Genomic DNA, 24,446 nt, shown 5'->3' with positions numbered 1-24,446 from the left:
TTCACTCATCTCTAATCTGCCCTCACTCTAGTTATTCTGGGGAGTTATATCAGAGTAGAGAGGCCAATCACAATCACAACTATGCTGCTAAAACTTTCAGGGTCATAAGGATAACCCTGGTGGGTGAATGAGGGAATTAATCACTATCACTCCTTGTCACAAAAGTTCCCTGAGCCCTAAGTCCCCAGTGGTATGCTTCTCATTATACAAAATTGATCAAAATGACACTTTTAAAACAAATATATAAATTTATTAAAGGATATGGCAAACACAAAAATGCTCCTAAGTCCAGGCAGTTCTTCAGATAGTAAAGCATGCTGCCTTCTTCCAAATGGAATCCAATCCAATGATGAGAATTCAATCAAACATCTCCCTAGACCAGTTGTGTTAACTTTATTTAGCACCTGTCAGTTTTCTGTCTTCTCTAAACAACTTCTCCCCTGCTCTATCCCCCTTTCATATAACTTAGACAGTGATTATTCCATGTTCCCAAATTATTTGATTCATAGTTTATTGACTATTTCCTTCAAAATTCTGAAAGTAATATGTAAATGTGCTGTTTAAGCCACAGTACTCTGTCATCATCTTTACTTTTAGTACTTTTCTTTCAAGCAGTTCTCATAGTTATCTGAAAAAGAACTTTCAGGTTCACAAAGCAATTCATGTCTCTCCTAGAACATTTTTAATATTATAATGGCCTATATTTCTTCTTAGGTTATTTTATCAATGTTCCACACATATTCTTTTTCTATCTATTTTTAGAAACAAATGTCTACAAATTAAAAGGTCAATACCCTATATTTATATGTATATATGCAAACCCCAAAGTACTACACAAATGTCAGTTAGGATGTTAGTGTTTGGTAAAACTTAACAAAGTGATGACATAATGGACTATCATGATAAGAATAAATTTATAAGGTAAGTACATTTTATCTTTATTTCTATATGTCTTAGGTTGTCAAAGATAGTATTGCAAATTTTAAAAGATTATGATAAATGTTTTAATAATGTTTTAAAAAATCCCACAGAGAACAAGCTGCAAGTCCCCAATTCTGTAATCTAAAAGTTTAGGGAATAAATTAGGCAGCTGCTACTGGATACTTACAACATGAAATCTTGTTCCCAGCAAGGTTGATCCCCTCTAACTGCAATGGTTGTGCTCTTCACATTTTGTACTTTCAGGGTCACATATGTATTAAATTTCTCTAAAGAAAAGGATACAAAAGTTGGAGATTGAAGAGTTTAATTATTATAGCATAAATCCCATGGATCCTTTAATTAATACTGCAAAATAAGTGAATTTCATTAGAACATCATCAAGTCATTCCATACCCCATGAATTGTCACAGTAATGCCATATACATTACTTGACAAACAATGTTCTGGTCACATGCCTCTCTGAATTAGTTAGCCTGGTTTTTATAGGATAGAGAACACTTCTGGACCAGGATAAAGCATTTTCATAGTCTAATATACAACAGCAGCTTTTAAAAAGTCAGGCCACCATTATGTCATGGTAAAACACCTGCACAAGACTTTCATGGAAAAGTAAAATTATATTCCAATGAAAATATTTAAAAGTATCTAAAACTATTCATTTTTGAAAAGGAAAATATGATTAAAATATCACCTAGATTAGAAAAGAAAGTCAACAAATATTCAAGGTCATTATGAGCTATAAGCTTGAGCAGGGTACTATGGAATAACAAAGAAGCATATTACCTTGGTTTTGCTTTTAGAGTTATGGAAATAAGGCACAAATATATGAAGTTAAACAATAGAAAGTCTAACTATTCAGAGCCCAAAGAGCACTTGACTTCTCTTCTAAGATAATTGAAGTCCATGGGATTGCTTATCCATAAGGGCCATGATGGGTTTTATCTTTTTTTTTTAAGGTTTTTGCAAGGCAAATGGGGTTAAGTGGCTTGCCCAAGGCCACACAGCTAGGTAATTATTAAGTGTCTAAGGTCGGATTTGAACTCGGGTACTCCTGACTCCAGGGGCCAGTGCTCTATCCACTGTGTCACCTAGCCGCCCCATGATAGGTTTTTTAAAAGAGATAATTTATGATAATAACCACACGACAATGACAAAGGAAAATTTAGTCATCTCAGTCATAGGCAAACTAATGAGCATTACAATATCTTGCAGTATACTTGTGAATAGTCCTTTATAATTACAGTGACATGTTTTCCAAGTCAAAAATTCAGATATGCAGTATAAAAAAAATTTTCCTTTCCCAAAGTCATATTAAGAATATACTTTTTTATTTCAATTGTACTTTTTTTTTAGGTTTTTGCAAGGCAAATGGGGTTAAATGGGTTGCCCAAGGCCACACAGCTAGGTAATTAAAGTGTCTGAGACCGGATTTGAACCCAGGTACTCCTGACTCCAAGGCCAGTGCTTTATCCACTACACCACCTAGCCACCCCCTCAATTGTACTGTTTAGGAAAATTCAGGCTATATAGTTTTTATTTTATCAATAATCTACCAACTTCACGAAGACATCCACGTAAAAAGATTTTCTATATCTCCAATAAACTTTTTCAAAGATAGAAAAGAACTGCCTTAAGATTCCTTGAAGCAACTACCTACTCACTCTTCTCACACATTTCAAATTGACTGATATAATCAAGTCAACCCAACCATACACTTTGAATATTTTAAAATCATGCATATATGGTTTATCTGAGCTACTAAAATCATTTGATAAAAAAAGATTTTCAACCAATATGGCTGCCTGAATTGAAGTAGATATGTCAGTTTCACTTACCTAATCCAGGAAAAATCTGAAATTTGCACCTGGTCAAATAATTTTCAAGAAATTCAAGGAAAACTATAGTTAGTGACATTTTCTACCCCTAACCAATCATAAGAGGGAGGCCACCAAAAAAGCCAGAGCCAATACAGGCAAACAAATAGCTGACCTACAGCATGATTAGAGGTAGATTCTAAGACAGCAACTTCCAGGGGCTTCTCAATAAAATGCCTCAGAATTCTTAGAATTCCGTACAGAAAAACTTAACAAGCCTCAGGGAACAATTATAAACTATGATAGCACCCATATCAAGACAACTTAGGGGTTCTAAGGTCTTTAAGACTCTATCCTGAAATTCCACTGAAAATCCTGAAGATACTGAATTTTGAACCTCAAAAATCCAGAAGCATCTAACTATGGAAGGTGAAGATCAGCACAGAAATTTGGGTTAGAACCAAACTGGCTCAACTATTCAACACACTTGGGGCCTGGCTGTGATAAAAAGCTCCATTTCAAAAGCTAAAAGTCAAAAGAGAAATAAACAAAGAAAATACAGACAAATAAAAGAATTTATTATAGATCTACACATACCCAAGAAGATGGAAAAGAACAAAATTTTTCCACAGCAAGCAGAAGAAACAATGAATTTTCCATTTCCTTCAAGTTCTATGAAACTATCTGAAATAAATGAAGCAAAAGATTTTTTAAAAAATGTAATAAAAGGAGAAAAAACAATTTAGAAGAGAAAGTAACAGATTTCCTAACTGTCTGAATTTCACTTCTGGTTGAGCCCATGCTGGCTTCTAATAATCACTGCTTTCTTCTTTAAGGACTCATAAACCATCGATTTAAAAATTTATTCTATAATTTTTTAGGAATTGATGTAAAGTTGTTTGGAGTACTTTTCTGAGGAAGAGAGGGTTCAGACCTGTAATTTGATAGGCAGCAATCAAGGTGACAATTATTTATTAAGCACTTGCAATGCATCAGGAATTGTGCTAAGTGAAGAACAAATACAAGGCCAAAAAAAACCCCACACAAATAATCATCTACAACTTACTGTATTAGAGAATTTCTGGGGCACTAAGAAACTAAATGATTCATCCACAGTAACACAAGTAGTTTGAGTCCAAGGAAAGACAAACACAAGTCTTCTGACTCCAAGATCTGTCCTACCTACTATACGTCTCTGCTTCTGATATAATTTCAATTAGCACGTAGAGCTTGCAACCACAGGAGAAGAGGGAACCTGGTCACAGTTCTAGGGCCAAGAGAGTTACAGGGGAGCAAGGGACCTTTCTGGATAAAGACAAGAGCACAAATGAAAGGAGCAATGATCCTATCTCCTCCCCAGATCACACTGCCTTGGAAGCAATGAAAATTTGCAGACACCTCCCCCAAATTAGCTCTGAAGACAGTAGCACAAAAAGCTAGAAGCTTCGAACAGTACCTAACTACTCCCAGATAAGCAGAGACCAACTTTAACAAAAAGTTCAAAGACAAGTAACAGGTTGGAAAAATGAGCAAACAACAAAAGACCTTAAAAAGCTACTATGGGGGCAGCTAGGTGGCAAAGTGGATAGAACACCACCCTGGAGTCAGGAGGACCCGAGTTCAAATCTGGCCTCAGACACGTAATAATTACCTAGCTGTGTGACCTTTAGCAAGTCACTTAAACCCACTGCCTTGCAAAAAACTTTTAAAAAAGGTACTATGGTGGCAAAGAAGACTAAGACATAAACTGGAAAGAAGATAACAATGTGAAAAAAACTACAATAAAAGCTTCAAAGAAAAATGCTAATTGGACACAAGTCCAACAAGAATTCCTGAAAGAGCTAAACAGATAAGCATGATAGAGGAAAAATTTGGGAAAAAATATGAGTGACAGAAGAAAATTATGAAAAGAAAACAGCTTTGTAGAAGAGGCACAAAAAAATAAAGAAAACCACCTTAAAAAACAATATTGGTTTAATGTTTAAAAGAGGCACAAAAGCTCACTGAAGACAATTCCTTAAAAAGCAGAATAGTTCAAATGGATTAGGAGGTTGTGAAAATTCACTGAAGAAAAGAACTCATTAAAAAGCAAAATTGGCCAAATGGGAAAGGAAATACAAACTCTTAATGAAGAAAATAATTATTCCTTAAAAATTAGAATTGGGCAAGTGGAAGTTGATGACTCTATGCAATATCAAGCAACAACAAAACAGGGGCAGCTAGGTGGCTGAGTGGATAGAGCACCAGTCCTGGAGTCAGGAGGACCTGAGTTCAAATCTGACCTCAGACACTTAATAATTACCTAACTATGTGACTTTGGGCAAGTCAAGTAGGGGTGGGAAGAATGGAGAGAATTCAGCAATTAAAATAGAAAATAAAAAGAATGTTATAAATAAATAAAATTTTAAAAATTTAGTGGTTCTACTGTTCTATAAGAAATCATGAGGGATAGGATTTCAGAAAAGCCTAGAAAGACTTACATGAATTGATGATGAGTGAAATGAGCAGAATCAAAAGAACATTATACTCACTAACAATAACATGGGGTGATGATCAACCATGATGGATTTGTTCATTTCAGCAGTACAATAATCAAAGACAATTTTAAGGGATTTGTGATGGAAAATACCATCCATATCCAGAGAAGGAACTTGGAGTTTAAATGAAGACCAAAGCTTATTATCTTCAATTTTTAAATGTTGTCTTATGTAATTTTGTTATCTCTAATGTTTTCTTTCTTCCTTTTAGATCTGATTATTCTCTCACATGTTCAATTTTGATCTTTAGCATGGCTACAAATGTAGTGCCAGTATTGAATTGCTTTTCTTTTAAGGGGAGGAGAGAGGAAAGGGAGGAAGGGAGAAAAATTGTAAAACTCAAAACCTTGCAAAAAATGGTAAAAACTATCATTGTATGTAGTTGGAAAAAAAAATAAAATATTTATATATACTAAAAAATTTAATGATGAAATTTTTTAAAATGTGTATATCCTGATAGATGGAGCATGCATAAATAATAATTATTTTAGTAATTAATTGTTCATTTAAATTAAATATAGTTAGCCAAGCATGTGAATTTTTTAAACTACTTTATTGAAAGATCCACGAGACAATTAATAATAGGATCTAAGTGAGTAAATATATATTAATTATAGTAATCACTTTTAGGATAAAGATAGAACCTGGGTTCACTTGGTATAGGAACTTCCAAGATACGAAAGTTCCCACCACCAGTACAGGCCTGCAGCATCTCTATCCTTTATACACTCAGTATTTACTTGAAATACTGAAAGGCTTTTGACTTGCCCAGGGGTTCCACAGTGTTGTTTAAGGTAGTACTTGAAACCTAAGTCTTCCTAGTTCCAAGCTCAATTCTCTGTTTACTCTGCCACAATGCCTCTTATAATTTTTACTGGTTTGTATGTGTCTCCTTTGGTAGATATTTTATTCCATACTTTATTTTAAATTATGTACTGTTACTATTACATTTTTTGTAAAACTAGTTTCCTTTAAATTTTTTTGGTTTAATTATTTTATATTATTATAATAATCTTGTTATGAAAGTAAACATAAAATCCCCTCTCCCCAGCCCAGAAAGATGAGAAACATCAAGAATAGTAAGAGGGGGAAAAAAATTATGCTTCAGTCTCTGTTCATATTCCAACAGCTCTGTCTCTGGGATGAGTTGCCTTCTTTATCATAAGTCCACCAGAGAAGTTGCTTCAATATTTTTCCCACAGTTCTAGCTGTTTTTCCCTCCACTCTATTCCTCCCCACTGTCATTTATATTCTCTCTCTCCTTTCATCCTGTCCCTGTTCAGAAGTGTGTTGTATCTGAGTACCCTCTCCTATGATCTTCCCTCTCTTTTATCAACTACTTACCCCTTCCCTTCCCCCTATTTCCCCTTATCCCAACCCTTTCCTCTAACTTTTCTTTAGGGTAGCATAGAATTATATACCCTATTAAGTATGTAGATTATTTCCTCTCTGAGCCTTTTCTGATGAGAATGAAGGCTCACTCATTCCCCCTCACCTTCCCCTGTTCCATTCTATCAACTCTTATGTGAAATATCTTGGCCCCCTTCTTCCTCATCTTTCTCTTCCTCCCAGTACTTTCCTTTATCGCCCATTGACTCTATTTTTTTTACTATATTTTTACTGTATTTAACTACTTTATTGAAAGATCCACAAGATAGTTCTTTTTATGGTAACACAGGTAGTATTTTTTTACTATATTATGCCATTACATTCCACTCCTTCCTGTGCCTTGTCTATGTATGTACTCCTTCTAACTACACTTTATGAGAAAGTTCATGAGTTATCAGTTTTTTCTTCCCATGCAGGAATACAAACAGTTAAACATCATTGAGTTTGTCATAATTAGTCTTTCTCATTCACCCCCCTCTATGGTTCATCTGAGTCCTGTACTTGGAGATTAGACTTTCTATTAAGCTCTGATTTGAAAGTCCCCTGTTTCATTGAAAGTCCATCTTTTCCCCTGAAATAGGATATCCAGTTTTGCTGGGTAGTTGATTCTCAGTTGCAAACCAAGCTCTTTTGCCTTCCAGAATATCATAGTCCAAGTCCTATGAGCCCTTAATGTAGACACTGCCAGATCCTGTGTAATCCTGACTATAGAGCCACGGTAGCTGAAGTGTGTTTGTTTCTGGTAGCTTTTAGTATTTTCTCTTTGATTTGGGAGTTTTGAAATTTGCCTATAATATTCCTGGAAGTTTTTCTTTTGGGATTTCTTTCAGGAGGTGACCGGTGAATTCTCTCAATTTCTATTTTACCTTTTGCTTCTAGTATCTCAGAGCAATCTTGCTATACTATTTCTTGAAAACTGTAGTCTAGGCTCTTTTCCTGATCATGACTTTCAGGTATTCCAATAATTTTTAAATTATCTCTCCAGGATCTGTTTTTGTTGTTTTTCCAATGAGATATTTCACATTTTCTTCTAATTTGGATGGGTTTTTGGTATAGTTTTATTTCTTCCTGATTTCATGCAAAGTCATCAGCTTCCTTTAGTTTCAGGCTGCATTTGAAAGAGTGTTTTTCTTCAGAGAGCTTTTTTATCTTCTTTTCCAGTTGGCCAATTCTGCTTTTTAAGGCATTCTTCTCCACATTTATCTTTTGTGTTGTTTTCTCCATATGCCTAACCTGGTTTTTAACATATTATTTTCTTCAATTTTTTTTGTATTTCTTTCACCAAGCTGCTGATTTGGTTTTCATTATTTATCTGCATCTCTCTCATTTCTCCTCCCAATTTTTCCTCTACCTCCCTTAATTGCTTTTCAAAGTCTTTTTTGAGGTCATCCATAGTCTGAGCTCATTTTTTATTTCTCTTGGAGTATGTATTTTGGTCCTCCATGGGATCAAATTAATTTTCTATGGTCAGCTTCTTCTCTTTCTGTTGTTTGCTCATATCCTCAGTCTATGACTGATTTACCACACTTCAAAGGCTTTGGGGGGTTTGGGGAACACCCCACAGGGACCTTTAATTCCTCCAAGGTCTTATGAGAAGCTCTGACTGCTCTCTTGCCTATGCTCTGGGACATGGATAACCACAACACTAGGCTCTGCCCTGGAGCTGTGAGGAGAGTCCCCGCTCAGCTATGGTAATAGGGGTGCCCAAACTGTAATCTGGATCTGAGTGTGGGCAAACAGAGGAGTCCTGTTCCAGCGAGAAAAGAGAGACCTCTGCAGTCACTTCCAACCCCCTTACCATCTGTGGGCTGAGAGCTCTGGAAGTTCTGGGTGGCTCCACTGATTCCTGCTGCAGGTCCTAATCGCAGGGCTGTTCTGAGGCTGGCGCTCTACTTTGGTATGGCAAAGTTCTTTCATCACCCCTTCCAGCTGTCCCTAGTGATCCCTGGGCCAAGAGGTCTGGAAACCACCCCCTCTGCCACGGACCCAGGTGCCAGGCTCGGCTGCGCTGTGCTTCACTGTGGCTATGGCTCTTTCCAATCCCCGGTCCCAGTGAAATAGACCTTTCCTGTAGAACTTCTAAGTTGTCTTACACTGAGAAATTGTATCACTCAGTCTTTCTATGGGTTCTTCCCCCTCTAAATTCTGGCTAGAGTCACAATTTGACAGCTTTTGGAGTTTTGGGGGGAACAAGTTTCTGACTTCCAACTGAGTAAGCAAGCAGGAGCTCTTAACATATCCAAGTTCCTATTTCCAATTCAGAATGAACTTGCACCCCTGACCAGCCTGCACCAGATCTCTTTGCCTATTCTCCAGTTTCAAATGAACTTTCTATCTTATTCTCTTGTTCCGACGTCTACTTTTTTGGTTATATTCCTACTAGAATTTCTAGTTTACATTTTAATCTATTTCTATTGATCAAAGTCATTCTAATTGCTCTCATTCTATCTGAAGCTCATTCTTTGCTTAACTAAATAGTCATTTAAGAAACATTACCATATTGGTGACATCATGACCCCAGAATGATCAGTAGGCACACACATTCATTCATTCAGCAAACATTTACTAAGGGACTAGTATTTATTAGTAGATCTAGCACTGTGTTGAGCTCCAGAGATGCAAAAAGAGGCAAATGACAGTTCCTTCCCTATCTAACAAGGTCCCCCTTACTACTTGTCAGGACTATTGCAGAGCATCCTCAATGGTCCCCTTGTATCTAACTCTTCCTTCACTCCATTCTCTGTACAGCTGCTGACCATACCATTTTTTTTCTTCAGGGAATTTAAGTGTCTCTCCTGCTTTTAGGATCAAATACAAAATCCTCTGCAGAGTTTGTATTTAACCCTTCTTAATTTGGTTCCAGTCTGTCATTACAGGCTAGCTACTTGCTATTTTCTCTCATGCATTAAATGTTCCAGACACAATTGCAGTTTCCCATATGTGAAATCCCATTTCCTTTTCCTTTATCTTTGCACAAGTTATGTCCCAAGCTGGAAATGTTTTCCCTCCAAGAAACCTTTCCTGATTCCCTCATTTGTTAGTTTCACTCCATATCACCTTGTAGTTATTTTGTCCATAACCTATATTTTACTTAACTGTGAACACATTGCCTTCCCTTGGTGAAATATAAGCTCCTTGAAGACAGGGACTGTCTCACTTTTATGTTAGTCTCTTGAGTATCTAGCACTCAACCTGATACTTGCAGCCAGGAAGATCAGGGAAGAGGTGGTACTTCCCTGAACCTGACAGAAAAGAAGGTTTTATATAGGCTTAAAATGAAGTTTGAGAGACAGATCATAACAATCCATAGAGGCAAGAGGTAACTAGAACTTGGAGAAGAGCTCTTAGTTTTGTCTGGCTAGAATGTGACTGTATAAAACTAGCTTTGCAAGGCAGAGCCAGGATGGCAGCATGAAGGCAGGAATAATACACATAATAGACTGTCCATAATAGACAGTCAAATGACTGATCCTTGTTTTAGTTATTTGCTAGTTATAATTAATGAAATGATTAATTTCCCAATAATTATAAGTCACCCTTTTCATATGTCAAAATAGAATTAGCTAGCTCCCCCAACTCTGTATTCAAGATATTTAGTTTCTAAAGTTACCCCCCCCCCCCCCAAGGACCAACAGCAAAAATGGAGAATAGTGGTAGGTAGACTATAGGCAAGAGGGAATGGAATATATGTCTCTGTCTAACCACATAGTTTATACCTCAAAAACCCCTACACTGTATTAAGGTAACTTTTATTGCCTTCAAAAAGACTGATTTAAATCTATTATATATACTTAATACTAGGACTTCAGGAGGGAGGCCCCACTCTTATGGTGAAGAAGCAAAGTAAAAAAAGAATATGTTGCATTATGCCATTTTATATTAAGTATAACTCAGAGATGACATTAAGATTCTTAAGAATACCAACATTATGATATAATAAGCACATGTCTCAGCACAGAGGAATACTTTCTTTAAAAAGTGAATGTTTCAAGAACCAAAGTTAAGTGCATTTCATTTTACATAGCTTTGCACACAGTAGATTGCTTAGGACATTAATGTTAGAGACAAAGAAAATATCCAGGAAAGAACCAGGAATCAATTACAACAGAATCAGAGAGAGAGAGAGAGAGAGAGAGAGAGAGAGGTGTGTGTGTGTGTGTGTGTGTGTGTGTGTGTGTGTGTGTGTGTGTTTTCCCTCCCAATTTTAGTTCTGTATGAATAGACACAGGTTAGGTAAGTGATTTGGCCTAAGGTCAAATGAGAAATAAAAAATGAAACTAGTGGCTTATTTCCATCTTACAAAATGGAGATGAAAAAATAATTTAATTTTGTGACTAAATTGGGGTCTAGACAAATTGAATAACAAGTTGCTATTTTGTAAATTAAGTTATATCCGATTCAAATTGAGCTCATCTGGATCTTATATTATCTGGTTTTTAGGACATTCGGTCCTGCAATTTTGTTATGTTAACCAGTTGATTAACAAGTTAAAAATGTCTTTATAGACATGAAAGGCTACAAGAATGTAAATCATTTTTTGAAGCCAATTTTTTTTGTTAGGTCTTGAAAACCTATTTGAACTAACCTATTCTACAATCTCTAGCAAACTTATCATATCTGTTCCTTTTAATTATTTTTTTTTGCAAGGCAATGGGGTTAAGCGGCTTGCCCAAGGCCACATAGCTAGGTGATTATTAAGTGTCTGAGGCTGGATTTGAACTCAGGTACTCCAGACTCCAGAGTTGGTACTCTATCCACTGTGCCACCTAGCTACCCCTCCTTTTAATTATTTAAAAAACTCAAGGTTAAGATTAGGGTTACATACAGGCCCTTGTCAAATAGCTTTGAAATACTGTGATGATTTCAAAATCAGAAAGGGAAGAAACAAGATGCAAACATAAAACTTGGTGAAAATGAGAAAAGGGTCCCAATTTAGTGTAAGAGAAGCATTCAAAAATACCCCCCCAAAAACCCTATCAAACAAAACAAAACAAAAAAAACCATCTTACAAGGAACAGTAAAATGCACATAAGTCCACTTGGCTGAATATGACTAGAAAGGAAAATGATCAATGTTGGAGTCAATGTGGGAAAACTGGGACACTAATGCATTGTTTGGTGGAGTTGTGAATTGATTCAACCTTTCTGGAGAGCAATTTGTAACTACGGCCAAGGGGCAATAAAGCTGTGCAAAACCTCTGAATTGCAAAACCTAGCAATACCACTACTGGATCTGAATACTAAATAAGTCATGAAAAAGGGAAAAAATCCCACATAGTTGTTTTTTTAGTGGCAAAGAATTGGAAATTGAGGAGATGCCTATAAATTGGGGAATAGCTAAACAAACTGGTATAAGTATCTGATGGAACACTTTTGTTCCAAAAGAAATCGTATTGGATGAGATTTCAAAAAAGTTTGGAAAGACTGGCATGAATTGATGGCAGAATGAAACGAGTATAACCAGAATAACATTAAATATACTAACAACAACATGGGGTGATAATCAACCACAGCGGACTTGTTCACTTCAGTGGTATAATAATCGAAGACAATTTTAAAAGACTTGTGATGGAAAATACCATCCAAAGTCAGAGAAGGAACTGTGGAGTTTAAATGAGTACCAAAGCTTATTATCTTCAACTTTAAAAGTTGATGCCATTTTTTTCCTCTCTAATGTTTTCTTTCTTCTGTTTGGATATGACTCTTCTCTCACAACATGATCAACATGAATCTTTGTTTAGCATGGTTATAAATGTACAGCCTATATCAGATTGCTTTCTGTCGGGGGTGGGGGAGGCAAGGGAGGGAGGGAGGAAGAAAAATATAAAACTCAAAACCTTGCAAAAAATTATTGGTAAAAACTACTTGACTATGCAAGATAAACTAAACACAGATTATTATTATTCTAAGTATTGGTCAATTTAAAACACTATTAGAAATAGCATTAGAATCATATGCAATGAAATAATATACTAATTCCCCACCTAATCAGAAAATGAAAAGAATTGAGAAGAAAACACTTCCCTTTCCACCTGTTAATTCTTTGAAACTCAACTCAAATGTCACCTTTTTCAGAATGCTTTCCCTGCTCCCCTCTCATAATGATTTTCCCCTCTAATCACTATAGCATTTTGCTTCTCTCTCTCTCTCTCTCTCTCTCTCTCTCTCTCTCTCTCTCTGCTTTGTATTTTAATTATTTGTGAATGTTACAATCCTTATGAAAGGTTCATGACGGCAGTGTACCTCACATAGTACCCAACAGTCAAAAAAACATAGATTTATTATGTTCCTACCATGCACTACAGATACAAAGAAAGACAATCCCTGCTCTCAAAGGAGTTCTCAAAATAATGGGGGAAACATTATGCAAATGACAAGATACAAATAAGCTGGACAGGCCAAACTGAAAATATCCTTTGAGGGAAGGCTCGAGCATTAAAGGAGATCAAAAAAGACCTCTTGTGGGTGGGGTAGGGTCTTTAGCTGAAAAATTAAGAAAGTCGGGGCGGCTAAGTGGCACAGTGGATAAAGCACCGGCCCTGAGTTCAAATCTGGTCTCAGACACTTAATAATTACCTAGCTGTGTGGCTTTGGGCAAGCCACTTAACCCCATTTGCCTTGCAAAAAAAACCTAAAAAAAAAGATATTAAGAAAGTCAGGGAAGCCAGGAGAGCAGAAATGAGGAAGGAGAGAATATAGACAAGGGGAACAGTCATGCACAGAATTCTTAGACTCAGGACATGAATGTCAGGCAAGAGATAGCAAAGCAGTTTGTGTCTACAGACAGGTCCTTAATACATGCAATAGTCAAGAATAGTAGATAGAGACCTGGGCATGAAGTCTCAGGATCATAAGAAATCTGTGAGATCTGTGAGATAACTGGGTCACGCTCTTCATTTTATAATTAGGAAGGAAACTGAGGCCCAGGGAGGTTCAGTTATTTGCCCATTCCAAGGGAAAATGACTGAACGAGTTATGATATATGTATGTTATGGAATACTATCTTGTGTTCTGTAAGTAATCATGAGTGGTCAGACTCTGGAGAAGGATGGAAAGAATTACATGAACTGATGCTGAGCGAAATGAGCAGAACCATGAGAATACTGTACACAAGACTGTGTGGTGATCTACTATGATGGATACAGTTCCTCTCAGCAATTTAGAGATCTAGGGACAACCCTTAGGAGACAATGCCATCCACATTCAGAAGAAAAAAACTACAGAATTGAATGCAGAGTAAAGCATATTATGTTCACTTTTTTAAAACTTCTTTTATATTTTTCTTTGTCATGGTTTTTTCTTTACCCTTTGTTCTAATTCCTCTTTCATAACATGACAAAAATGTAAATATGGTAAACAAGGATGTAAATGTTCAACATTTATCAGACTATTCGCTACTATGAGACAGAGGGAGGGAAGGAATGGTGGTAGAAAAAATGTAGAATTTATAAATTTGCAAATGACTGAATGCTGAAAAGTTGCCATTACATATAAGTGAAAAAAAATAAAATTTCAATTAAAGAAAAGATTAGTACACACATAGGAAATAGCAAAAGCTAGGACTCAAACTCAGGTCTTCTAACTCTAAATCTAGTATTCTTTCCCCTACACATTATGTGTCTTAGCATGAATTTGTATCCTGGGTCTGCACTTAGGCTATAGACAGATTAACTGGTACCTTTGGGTTTGGATTTTTATGGATGATGATGTTTGGCTATTTGCTGCCTACATTCTTGATCCATAATGTGATTGCCCAAATTCCCAAGGAGCTACAGTTTATGTAGATAATGGCCATATGAAGAATGAGTTCTCTAACTCTGGGATTATACAAATGAAAGAGTCTCATAAATTGCAGTCCGTGGATGAGGAATTATTTACTCAGGGTCAAGTACTCCAACCCTCATTTCAACCATCCCATGTCTTAACCAAACATTGCCTTAGGGATCCCTGAGGGGAAAAAAAGGAAAGAAAATATAGTGGTATCAGAAAAAAAACTGTTTTTCCTATATTTTCTATATAAAGTACAACCAAATTTAGCCTCTTTTAGTCATACTGACATCTCATGAACTGATGTATGGGTCCTAACACATAGATGACCACTGATAAGTGCCATGAGATTCAATCTACTAAACTGATGACACTTTCCCCAAGTTGAAGTACCCAATAGAACCAAAGCAGAAATATCTTCTAGAACATCTCTAAGAAATAGATATCCAGCCTCTGGCTGAAGATACACAATGTATAAGAAGTCAATACTCTCTGAGACAGCAGACCATATTACTTTTTTTTAACCAAAGTATTTATCTATATTAGAAGACACAATTAGATAAAGCAAAGGCATTTAATGAAAATGTATAGTAAACAAAGTATTAATAAAAATAAATGTGGTAGGGGTGGCTAGGTGGCGTAGTGGATAAAGCAAGGGCCTCAGAGTCAGGAGTACCTGGGTTCAAATCCGGTCTCAGACACTTAATAATTACCTAGCTGTGTGGCCTTGGGCAAGTCACTTAACCCCATTTGCCTTGCAAAAAAAAACCTAAAAAAATAAAAATAAAAAAATAAATGTGGGTTCTACTCTCCCACAAATAAACACACTATCAATGGGAAAGATATACATAGGGCACACATGTAGGCAGAGCACATATGTGGAGAAACAAACTCATTTTTCCAACACTAGAAGGCTGTCACTATCTTCTGGTGATGGAATTTCACTGTTCAGTTGTTCTTGAATCCACTAGCCTTTGCCGAGTGATTTGTCTCTGTCTGAACAGTCTTCATTCAGTATATAGCCTGTTAGAAACTGCTTTGCTGGCTAGTCTTCAGCTCAAATCACTTTTAGATACCTGTTAGGGAATGTTTCCCCTTATGGGAAACCAAAATCTGATCTCCCTCTGACTTTTTTCTATTGTTCCTGGTTCTTTCTGTGATCCAAAGGGAAGTGGTAGAGATATCTTCAGCAGAGGAGAGATGAGAGTGGTATAATGAAGCACCCAGCTCTTGACTGCTATCTAGTTTACTGTAATCATAACCATCAGACATGAAGACATACATAAGAAATAGAGAAGACATACATAAAAGGGTAGGACTATATTATCTCTCTTTTATACATAAAAGACCCCACAATAATGCTGCCCAGGAGACTAGCTTAACTACATTAGTATCTGGGACTGGTTCTACCCTGATGAATACCTGTTACCTTACTGTTGAAAAAAGTGAGGAGAGTCCTGCTTTTTTCCCCCGAACTTGTAATCTACAAACCAAAGAAAGTTATATACAAAATAGCCACAGTTCTTTTTTGTTTACTTAACTAAATCTAATCCAAGTAGGACAGATGTCATTCATGCATAGCTAAATGGTGAAATTCTTGCATTTCTATTGAATTAAAGAGGAAAATCAGGTAGTAAAAGTATCAGCTTAGAATCTATCACCCCAAAAGAACAATGGAAGAGAAGAAGTGAGCAATCAACAAAGTTGGTGCTATTCATTTTCCTTCAGTCAGTGACCTCCATGTCTCTAAATGGAGAGTGATTCACACAATTCAATTATATTAATACATAAACTACAGATAAGGAAAAGAAAAGTTTTGCTTCAAATAGTGGGTATCATTCTAAACACACTGTACCCAATTTGATAGTACATCATACTAACTGAGCACTGGACTTGGAGTCAGGAAAACCAGGGTTCAAATCCTTGTTCAAATTTTAAGTTTCTTGAAAGTAGGAATTATTTCATTAATTGGATTCATATGCTTAGCAACTAGTTCAAAGTCTGGCATATGTTGGACTCACTAGTTGGGTCATTTTGCTTGAGTCTCTTAAAAATTCTAAGCTGTTTAGCTCATCTACAAATTAAATAAGTGCATATTATCTCACTAGACTCAAAATATTATGCAATATTACATAAATATAAGTTATTATCACTCAACTCATTTAAAGATGTGAAAAAATAAAAGAGGGACCAAGTAAAAATTAAAAACTAGAAACAGGTTCTGTGCAGAGAAATGAAAGAATTTGTAAGTAGGCAGAGCAGTATTTTCAGTGTCAAAAAAAAGACCATTATTACCAAGAGAACAATACTAGCATTCCTGCTTTATGACAGGACCACAAAGATTTTTCCATGGAAACAATGAGAACAGATTGGTTTTTTTTCTAACTTTAAAGTGATTCCCAGAGGAATGGTTTTCCAGAGGAAAGGTTAGGAAAGTTCTATTTCTTCCAGGGTCAGCAAGTCAGATACCTGAGGAAACACACTATACTAACATTACATACCATAATGGAAAGAAATTGAAAGTATCCAGACCAATAAATATTAAGGTCCATAGAGTCTTGATGGCAGCTGTCCCTGATACTTAATAGATGCCTATGGTTTAGGTGTAAATTAACGTAAACATAGCATCTAAATATCTAGCAGCACAAAACTAGATCTAATTTAAAGGAAGAATTGAGTTCACAGAGAAGCCAGACTGAAAAAAAATGGTCCTTGCACTGTACTAAAGGGGCAGGGATACTCCTACAATCAGAATGTTGTTGAAAGCACACTATCCCTACCTAAGGTACTCAAATTTTTATTGAATTCCTACTTTATAGAAAACACTGAGTAGGGGAAAGGCAGATTGTCAGAAAAACTCCTAGAAGACTTATTAATTTGCCCCTGCTATAATCGAGGACAAATTATACCTGTGGGAGTTCTCAACCATCCCTCTGAAAGCAAGCATACACTTGGGACTCCTTCTTCTCCTGCCCAAACCCACTCCTACTTCCAAATACACAATCCAAAATATAAAAGTGAAAAGGGCCTATTGTTGCAAAAATATTTATAGAAGCTCATTTTGTGGTGATACAGAATTGAGATCAATTGGGAATGGCTTGTTATTTGAGGTATATGATTGTGATAGAATACTATTGTGGCTTAAGAAATAGTCAGTAGGGTGCTCTCAGGAAAAACAGACTTATATGTACTGATACAAACTGAAAGGCACAGAAGCAGGACAACATTATACAGAGTAACAGCAAAATAGTATTATCATCTGTGAATGACTTAACTATTCTTAGCAATACAGTGATCCAAGACTATTCCGAAAGACTTAAGATGAAAAATGTTATCAATATTCAGAGAAAGAACTGATGGAGGTCTGATGGCAGATTTAATCACACTTTTTAAAACTTTATTTTTCTTGGGGTTTTTTTCCTCTGTTTTTTTTTCACAACATGACTAATAAGGAAATATGTTTTACATCATACACATGTATAACCTACATTAAGTTTCTTCCTTTCTTAATAAGGGAGCAGGAAAGGGAAGAAAAGAAATTGCAACTAAAAATTTTAAAAAATAAATATTAAAAATACTTTTGACATGTAATTGAGAAAATATTTTATTTAGAAGTTATAAAAGTGGATGATGATAGCAGCTTCTGTTCCAGGATGAAGGATTATTTCAATGTCTCTTTGCTTTTTATTATCCCCTATCTCTGACCTGCCAGATACTGACTCCACACTCTATCTATACAGACTTTTAAGACTGTCCTACATTTTCTGTTTCTTATGGATTCTATAATTTCTGCTTGCTTTATTGCTCTATTTATCTATCCTGAGATACCTGGTAGGTTGTATTGAGTGAGAAACCTGCTAGTCGGCCCAATGCTGCTACTATCTATGCTATGATGGACACAAACCATAAAACCTGGTGTTCCTGACTTCAAAAAGCTTCCAAACTAAGTCATACACCCGAAAAATTAATTTAAAATAAAAGCTGGGGGGGGGCAGCTGGTGGTGCAGTGGATAGAGCACAGGTCCTGGAGTCAGGAGTACCTGAGTTCAAATTTGACCTCAGACAATTAATAATTACCTAGCTGTGTGGCCTTGGGCAAGCCACTTAACCCTATTGCCTTGCAAAAAAAAACCCCTAAAAAAATAAAATAAAAACCAGACAATGAGATGATAGAACATTAAGAACTATACTGGTAAAGGGGAAAGAGGTGGAAATTAAGTGGCTTTTGAATGATAGCTTGAAAATAACCTATAAGTAGAAATAATTGGGGGAGGGCATTCTTAGCTTGGAAAATGCACAAGTTAAAAGAAAAAAACTCAAAGGCAGAAAAGTCTCAGGGCCACTTTAGAGGAAATAAATAGTCCAATAGGTTGGCTAGAGCACATAACTCATACAGGATTATAGAGTACAGAAGATAAAACTGGAATACGATTTCTTTGGATATGGAGAATTTCCATTGGTGTAGATTTTAACTCTTCTTGGAATTACAAAATTTATTTCCTACATATAAATGAAAATGGAGAGAATGTGAAATATACTGAAAAGAACAATGGATATGAAGCCAGAGGGTTCAAATTCTGCCATGTGACTTTGAGCAGGTCACTTCAATGGACCTCAATCTCCTTTATTGATAAAAATAATTTTTAAAATTTTTATAAAGAGGTTTGGACTCAATAATCTCTAAGGTCCATTTCAGTTCTAAATCTATTATCCTGTGATCCAGGCTATACAAAAGCTCCTAAATCTTTATTTCCAGCCCTATTCTTTCTCTTTCTATAGAGTTCAAATCCACAACTCTTAACAGTAAGCTTTCTAAATAGAAGCTTTCCTAATGTGTAATTTTTGGTACTTAACTTTAATGATAAACTTTACTTAATAATTTAAAATACCCAGAGCCCTGGTGCTAGGGAAAAAGCACATAATGAAAGTGTCAGAAACAGATTGCAGATTTAGGAACCCTGTCGATGATATGATGGTACTTCCAAAAGTTTTCAGAGAAATCAATTAAAGAAACAGCTATAGATAGACCTGCTGAGTTATTTTTTGTCTTCACATCAGACAAACTCAATTTAACTACTTGATTAAATTATTTTGAAACTTCAAGATAAATGAGAGTCATTTTTAAATATTGTAGTAACAACCTTCTGTTCTTAGGGTTTTCATCTATTTTGTGTTGATATATTAAAAGAACAGCCTCACTGGTCTTTCAAGGTTCAAATGAACTAAAGCCTTGATGAAATTAAGAACTGCCATTCTGTGAAAGTAACATCTTGACTTTTTGTAGCAGATGGCAAAGAAGAAACCTCATTCAGCTCCTTACTGTAATCATTCCAAAAACACAGTTATCCCTTCTGGGACTGCTAGAGGTACATTTCAAAAAGGAAGAAGTAATGAGCAGGGCAGAAGGAAAGTATGGTGACTTTGAAATAGAAATAAATGAAAGGTTGATTCTGGCCAAACAAAGTGAAGTGACATCATGTGCTCTGTGTAAAGATGGAATTCACCATCAAGTTCTGCATGACCACCGACATCCTTTTTTTCTGCATTCTAACCAAGAAAATACAGAGGAACACTGACATGTCACCAAGGCTTTATTTAATGTTGTTTATATTATCAATGACAAGCCAGCTGGATCAGTCTAAGTAAGAAGAGATTCAAAGAAATTATATGCCATCAAATAGCAGTGCGTATGTTATTTTTACTACTTTCTAAAGATAGCATGGTAGCATGTCAACAAAACAAAGGCACTGGACTAGCTAGAAACCTTAAGGCATTATTAAAAATACAAGCTATTATTGTTGTTGTTGTTGTTATTGCCATCATCATTATCAAATGATGATTAGACATCTTTCTAATGCTCAAAGTTTTTGATTCTGGAACATCATCAGTTTGGTAGGGTGAGGGGGTAAAGAAAATAGGATTGTGAATCATCGGAGAACTTGTTGATGTGAGCAAACTCAGATAAGCTAGGTCTCTTCTAACAAGAATTCTAGGGAAGCTGGGTGGTGTAACAGACAGAGCACTGGCCATGAAGTCAGAAGGTCCTGAGTTCAAATGTGACCTAAGATACGTAATGCTTATTTAACTGTGTGACCTTGGGCAAGTCACTTAACCCCACTGCTTTGCAAAATTAAAAAAATAAAATAAAACAAAATTCTCCCATATATGGATCAAAGGAATAACTTCATTCACTGAACTCAGAAACAGTCATCTCCTTCAAAAATGACTTAGGAGTGAAAATATCTTTTAGATGGTAAATAGAAATTTTAAGAAAATCCAAAAAGAGGCAAAACTCAAATAGGCAGAGATACAACCTCACAACGCATTAGAAAAAGCTGATTGTGCAATATATTGGTTCGATACAGAAATCAGTCTCACAATGGTCCTTATATAGCTCCTAATAAGAGTAGATCTAAGAAATATTCTAGAAAAAGAGTTCTTAACATTTTTTGTGTCATGGACCTCTTCACAGAATGTTTTTAAATGTATAGGACTTATAGGAGTTCAATAGAAAACAAAGGATGATGAAAACGAAGATATCAATTTTCTTGTCTTCATTCACAGATCATCTGACCCCTAGCCTACATCAAGAAATAAAGGTGAGCTTTACCAAAATATATGATTTAAGATAATTATAGCTTTGGTGCTGGAAGGAACATGAAAGGTCACCTAATTCAGCTCTCTTGTATTTACAAATTCAGAAGCTAAGCCCCAGAAAGGTTGAATCACTTGCCTAAGATTTTACAGGTAAATGGTAAGGACAGGTTTGAACCCAGATCCTCTGTATAGTTCTCTCTTTTGAACCACAGTTTTCCTCCCCTCCAAGATCTATTCTCCTCCCCCCGCTTTCCTTTACTATCTCTTCTGTTTTTGTTTTCACCCACAAGGTCAAAGCTGTTTTCTGTCTATGTTCCAAACCACAGATCAAATAAGAAGATTTATATCCTAGGTAGATAGATAAGAATTTTGTTACTTGTTTTTGAAATGTGGGTGGCTCTGTTTATGTAGACGTGTGAAAGATTTTGACCTGACCAGCAGCCTTCTTAATGCTGGTTATATTTATGGTCAGCCTGACAATCTATCAATTAATTAACTGTCCTTGGAATGGTGACTAAATACCACCTAGAAAGCATGTTTTTCAGTGCCCGCATGTCCAAAACAACGCAACCTTTTTATATTTCCTAAACCCTTCATCTGACAAATGCATATTCTGTCTGCTAGCATCCTTTTCTAACTGCTTTCATCAATTTTATAATTCCTCAGACTGTGTTTCATTTTGTCCTTTGGTGAGTAAGCTTGTGCTCTCTAAGAAGGAAACTGCAGGCAGCTTATATTACTGAACTAAATGTTTATCAAAACACTTCAGCAAAGAGAAGTCAAACAATTCAATTCAACAAACATGATTAATCATACACTGTGTGCAAGAAACTATGGTAGGTATTTATTAAGCATTTGATGTGTGGGTAAGCAAGTTAGGATACAAAAATAGATATGCTGTCAAGACACTTCTAATCTAACATGAAAGGCATGTAGCCTCATAACTATGATAACAAGAGAGACTATGATAAATGCAAAGTATTTGCACAAAGTGCTATGAAAAATATGAAAGAAATTTATCGTTTTTCCCCTGAGGGTCAGGCAAAAGTTCACAGAGTAAATAATATCTTAGTTATGCCTTAAAGAAAATGAAGGATTTAAAGAGATGAAGAATGTGAAGATAGGGAGAAATTTATTCCATACATGGAAAAAAAATATGTAAGAAAAGACACAAAGAGAAAAGGAACATAGAAAACAAAGAATAGTCCAGTTTGTCCACACATAAAATAAATGAAGAAGAGAGCAACAGAAGGTTAGAAAAGTATTTGAACCCAAATTGTGTAAATCTTAAATGCCAGGAGATTACATTTTTTTATACTATCCAGAGATATATAGTATCTCATTCATAAAATAGACTGAACATTTAAGTATGACAAGGGAATCAGATAAACAAAGGGCATGTATGGATCAAAATGAAAGGATAACAAATAGAAGAAAATGTATGAAATCTACAATGATTTTTTAAAATTAGCTCTTTGTATCATCAAAGTGTGGAGCCACCACATTTTCTCTCTAACATCAATTTCAGATGTGCTTATAAAAGATGAAGGTTTTCTCAGACTGGTGAATATGACCAGAAAGGACAATGATCAATGTTGGAAGGGATGTGGGAAATTTGGGACACTATAGTGTACATTGTTGGTGGAGCTCATCCAACCTTTCTGGAGAGCAGTTTGAAATTACGCCCAAAAGGCAACAAAAATGTGCATACCCTTTGATCTAGCAATACCATTACTAGTTCTATACCCTGAAGAGATTATGAAAAAGGGGGAAAACACCACTTGTACAAAAATATCCACAGAGACCTTGTTTGTGGCAAAGAATTGGAAATTAAGTAAATGTCTTTCAACTGGGGAATGGCTTAACAAATTCTGGTATATGGATGTCATGAAACACTATTGTTCTATTAGAAACCAGGAGGGATGGGAATTCAGGGAAGCCTGGAAGGATTTGTGAACTGATACTAAGCAAGAGGAGCAGAACCAGAAAAATATTGTACACCCTAACAGCAACATGGGGATGATGACCAACCTTGACAGACTTGCTCATTCCATCAGTGGGGGTATCTGAGATAAAAGAATACCATTGGTATCCAGAGAAAGAATTGTGGAGTTTTAACAAAGACTAAAAACTATTACCTTTAATAGAAAAAAACCTATTATCTTATTATGTAATTCTGCTATCTTTTATGCTTTATTTTTCTTCCTTAACGATGTGATTTCTCTCTCATCACATTCAATTTATATCAATGTATACCATGGAAACAATGTAAAGACTAACAGACTTCCTTCTGGGGAGGGGGGGAGGGAAGGAAGATTGGGTGGAATTATAAAATTCAAAATAAATAAAATCTTAAAGAGAAAAAAAATTCAGTTTGAAAACTCAGTTCAAAGACAAAAAAAGAGATGGTGTTGCACTAATGAAAACAAAGGAAAAGAAGTTGAATTAAAATTTTTCAAGTGCAAATCTCACTATGTCACTCCCTTCCCCATTCAGCTATTGTAGTATCCCAGTACTGGACTCCTTCAATCTTCCCTAGGCAAGCATTGGAGGGGTGGGAGACAAGGATAACAAGGGAGACAAGTACTCTAAGACAAGACCTCCACGTGCTCAGTTTATTCACCAGAATATAAGTGCTTAAATATCATTCCCACACCCTAATCCACTCCCAATCCCTTGGCACTTTGCAAAACAAGGTTATGATGCTCAAAGGCACCAGGTGACAATAATTTACAATGCTCCCAAACACAAAGGTTCCCAACAAACTATTACCTTCAGGATCAAATATTAAAGTTCTTTGATCTATAAAACCTTCTATAATCTGGTTCATTCCTATTTTTCTAGTCTTCTTACAACTTATTCTCCTGCCCTTGTATTTCTCCAGTAACACTGAGCTACTTGCTGTTCCTTAAACAAAACATTCCATCTCCCACCACTAGACATTTGCATTAGCTACACCCAAAACCTATAACTCCTTTCCTCCTCATCTCTGCCTCCCAACTCCCTTGACTTGCTTTAAGTCCCAACTAAAGTCTTACCTTCTGCAAAAAAGCCTCTCACTGTCCTTTTAATCCTTCTGTATTCCCTCTGAGATTATCTCTAATTTGTTCTCTCTATATCCTATTTGTACACAGTTGTTAGCATGTTTTCTCCCTGCTCCTTGAGAAAAGTTTTTCTTTCTTTGTATACCTAGTGCTCAGCAAATTCATTTTCAATTCTGCTGGATTCTTCACAATCCCAGTTGGGATTTTCTTGGCAAAGATAATGAAATGGTTTCATTCCCTTCTCCAGCTCATTTTATAGATAAGGAATAGAGGCAAACAGGATTATGACTTACACAAGGTCACATAAGTATCTGAGGCCAATTTGAAGTCTGGAAAATGAGTCTTCCTGACTCCAAG

The 24,446-nt window shown here is 35.9% G+C and overlaps 1 protein-coding gene and 1 long non-coding RNA gene across 9 annotated transcripts in view; one reads left to right on the top strand and one right to left on the bottom strand.

The window, feature by feature from the left end:
- Positions 1 to 24,446, bottom strand: part of LOC141495153 (protein unc-13 homolog B) — a 369,137-nt gene that overhangs the window by 268,038 nt on the left and 76,653 nt on the right. For 2 of the 4 annotated variants that reach the window (XM_074196148.1, XM_074196149.1), the window contains exons 3-4: positions 3,354 to 3,440; positions 1,109 to 1,208 (exon numbers count right to left, since the gene is read on the bottom strand). In XM_074196148.1, coding sequence (XP_074052249.1) covers positions 1,109 to 1,208; positions 3,354 to 3,440 — 187 coding nt within the window. The remainder of the gene's footprint in view (positions 1 to 1,108; positions 1,209 to 3,353; positions 3,441 to 24,446) is intronic. The other 2 variants (XM_074196150.1, XM_074196151.1) reach the window with 1 other exon arrangement.
- Positions 1 to 24,446, top strand: part of LOC141495155 (uncharacterized) — a 129,638-nt gene that overhangs the window by 36,338 nt on the left and 68,854 nt on the right. For all 5 annotated transcript variants that reach the window (XR_012470676.1, XR_012470675.1, XR_012470674.1 and 2 more), the window contains one exon: positions 21,013 to 21,047. This is a non-coding gene — a long non-coding RNA (uncharacterized LOC141495155). The remainder of the gene's footprint in view (positions 1 to 21,012; positions 21,048 to 24,446) is intronic.

The sequence above is a fragment of the Macrotis lagotis genome, chromosome 8 (assembly GCF_037893015.1).
Source record: "Macrotis lagotis isolate mMagLag1 chromosome 8, bilby.v1.9.chrom.fasta, whole genome shotgun sequence".
NCBI lineage: Eukaryota > Metazoa > Chordata > Mammalia > Peramelemorphia > Peramelidae > Macrotis > Macrotis lagotis.
Note: the sequence above shows the minus strand (reverse complement) of the source record. Positions and strands in the feature narration are given on the sequence as shown.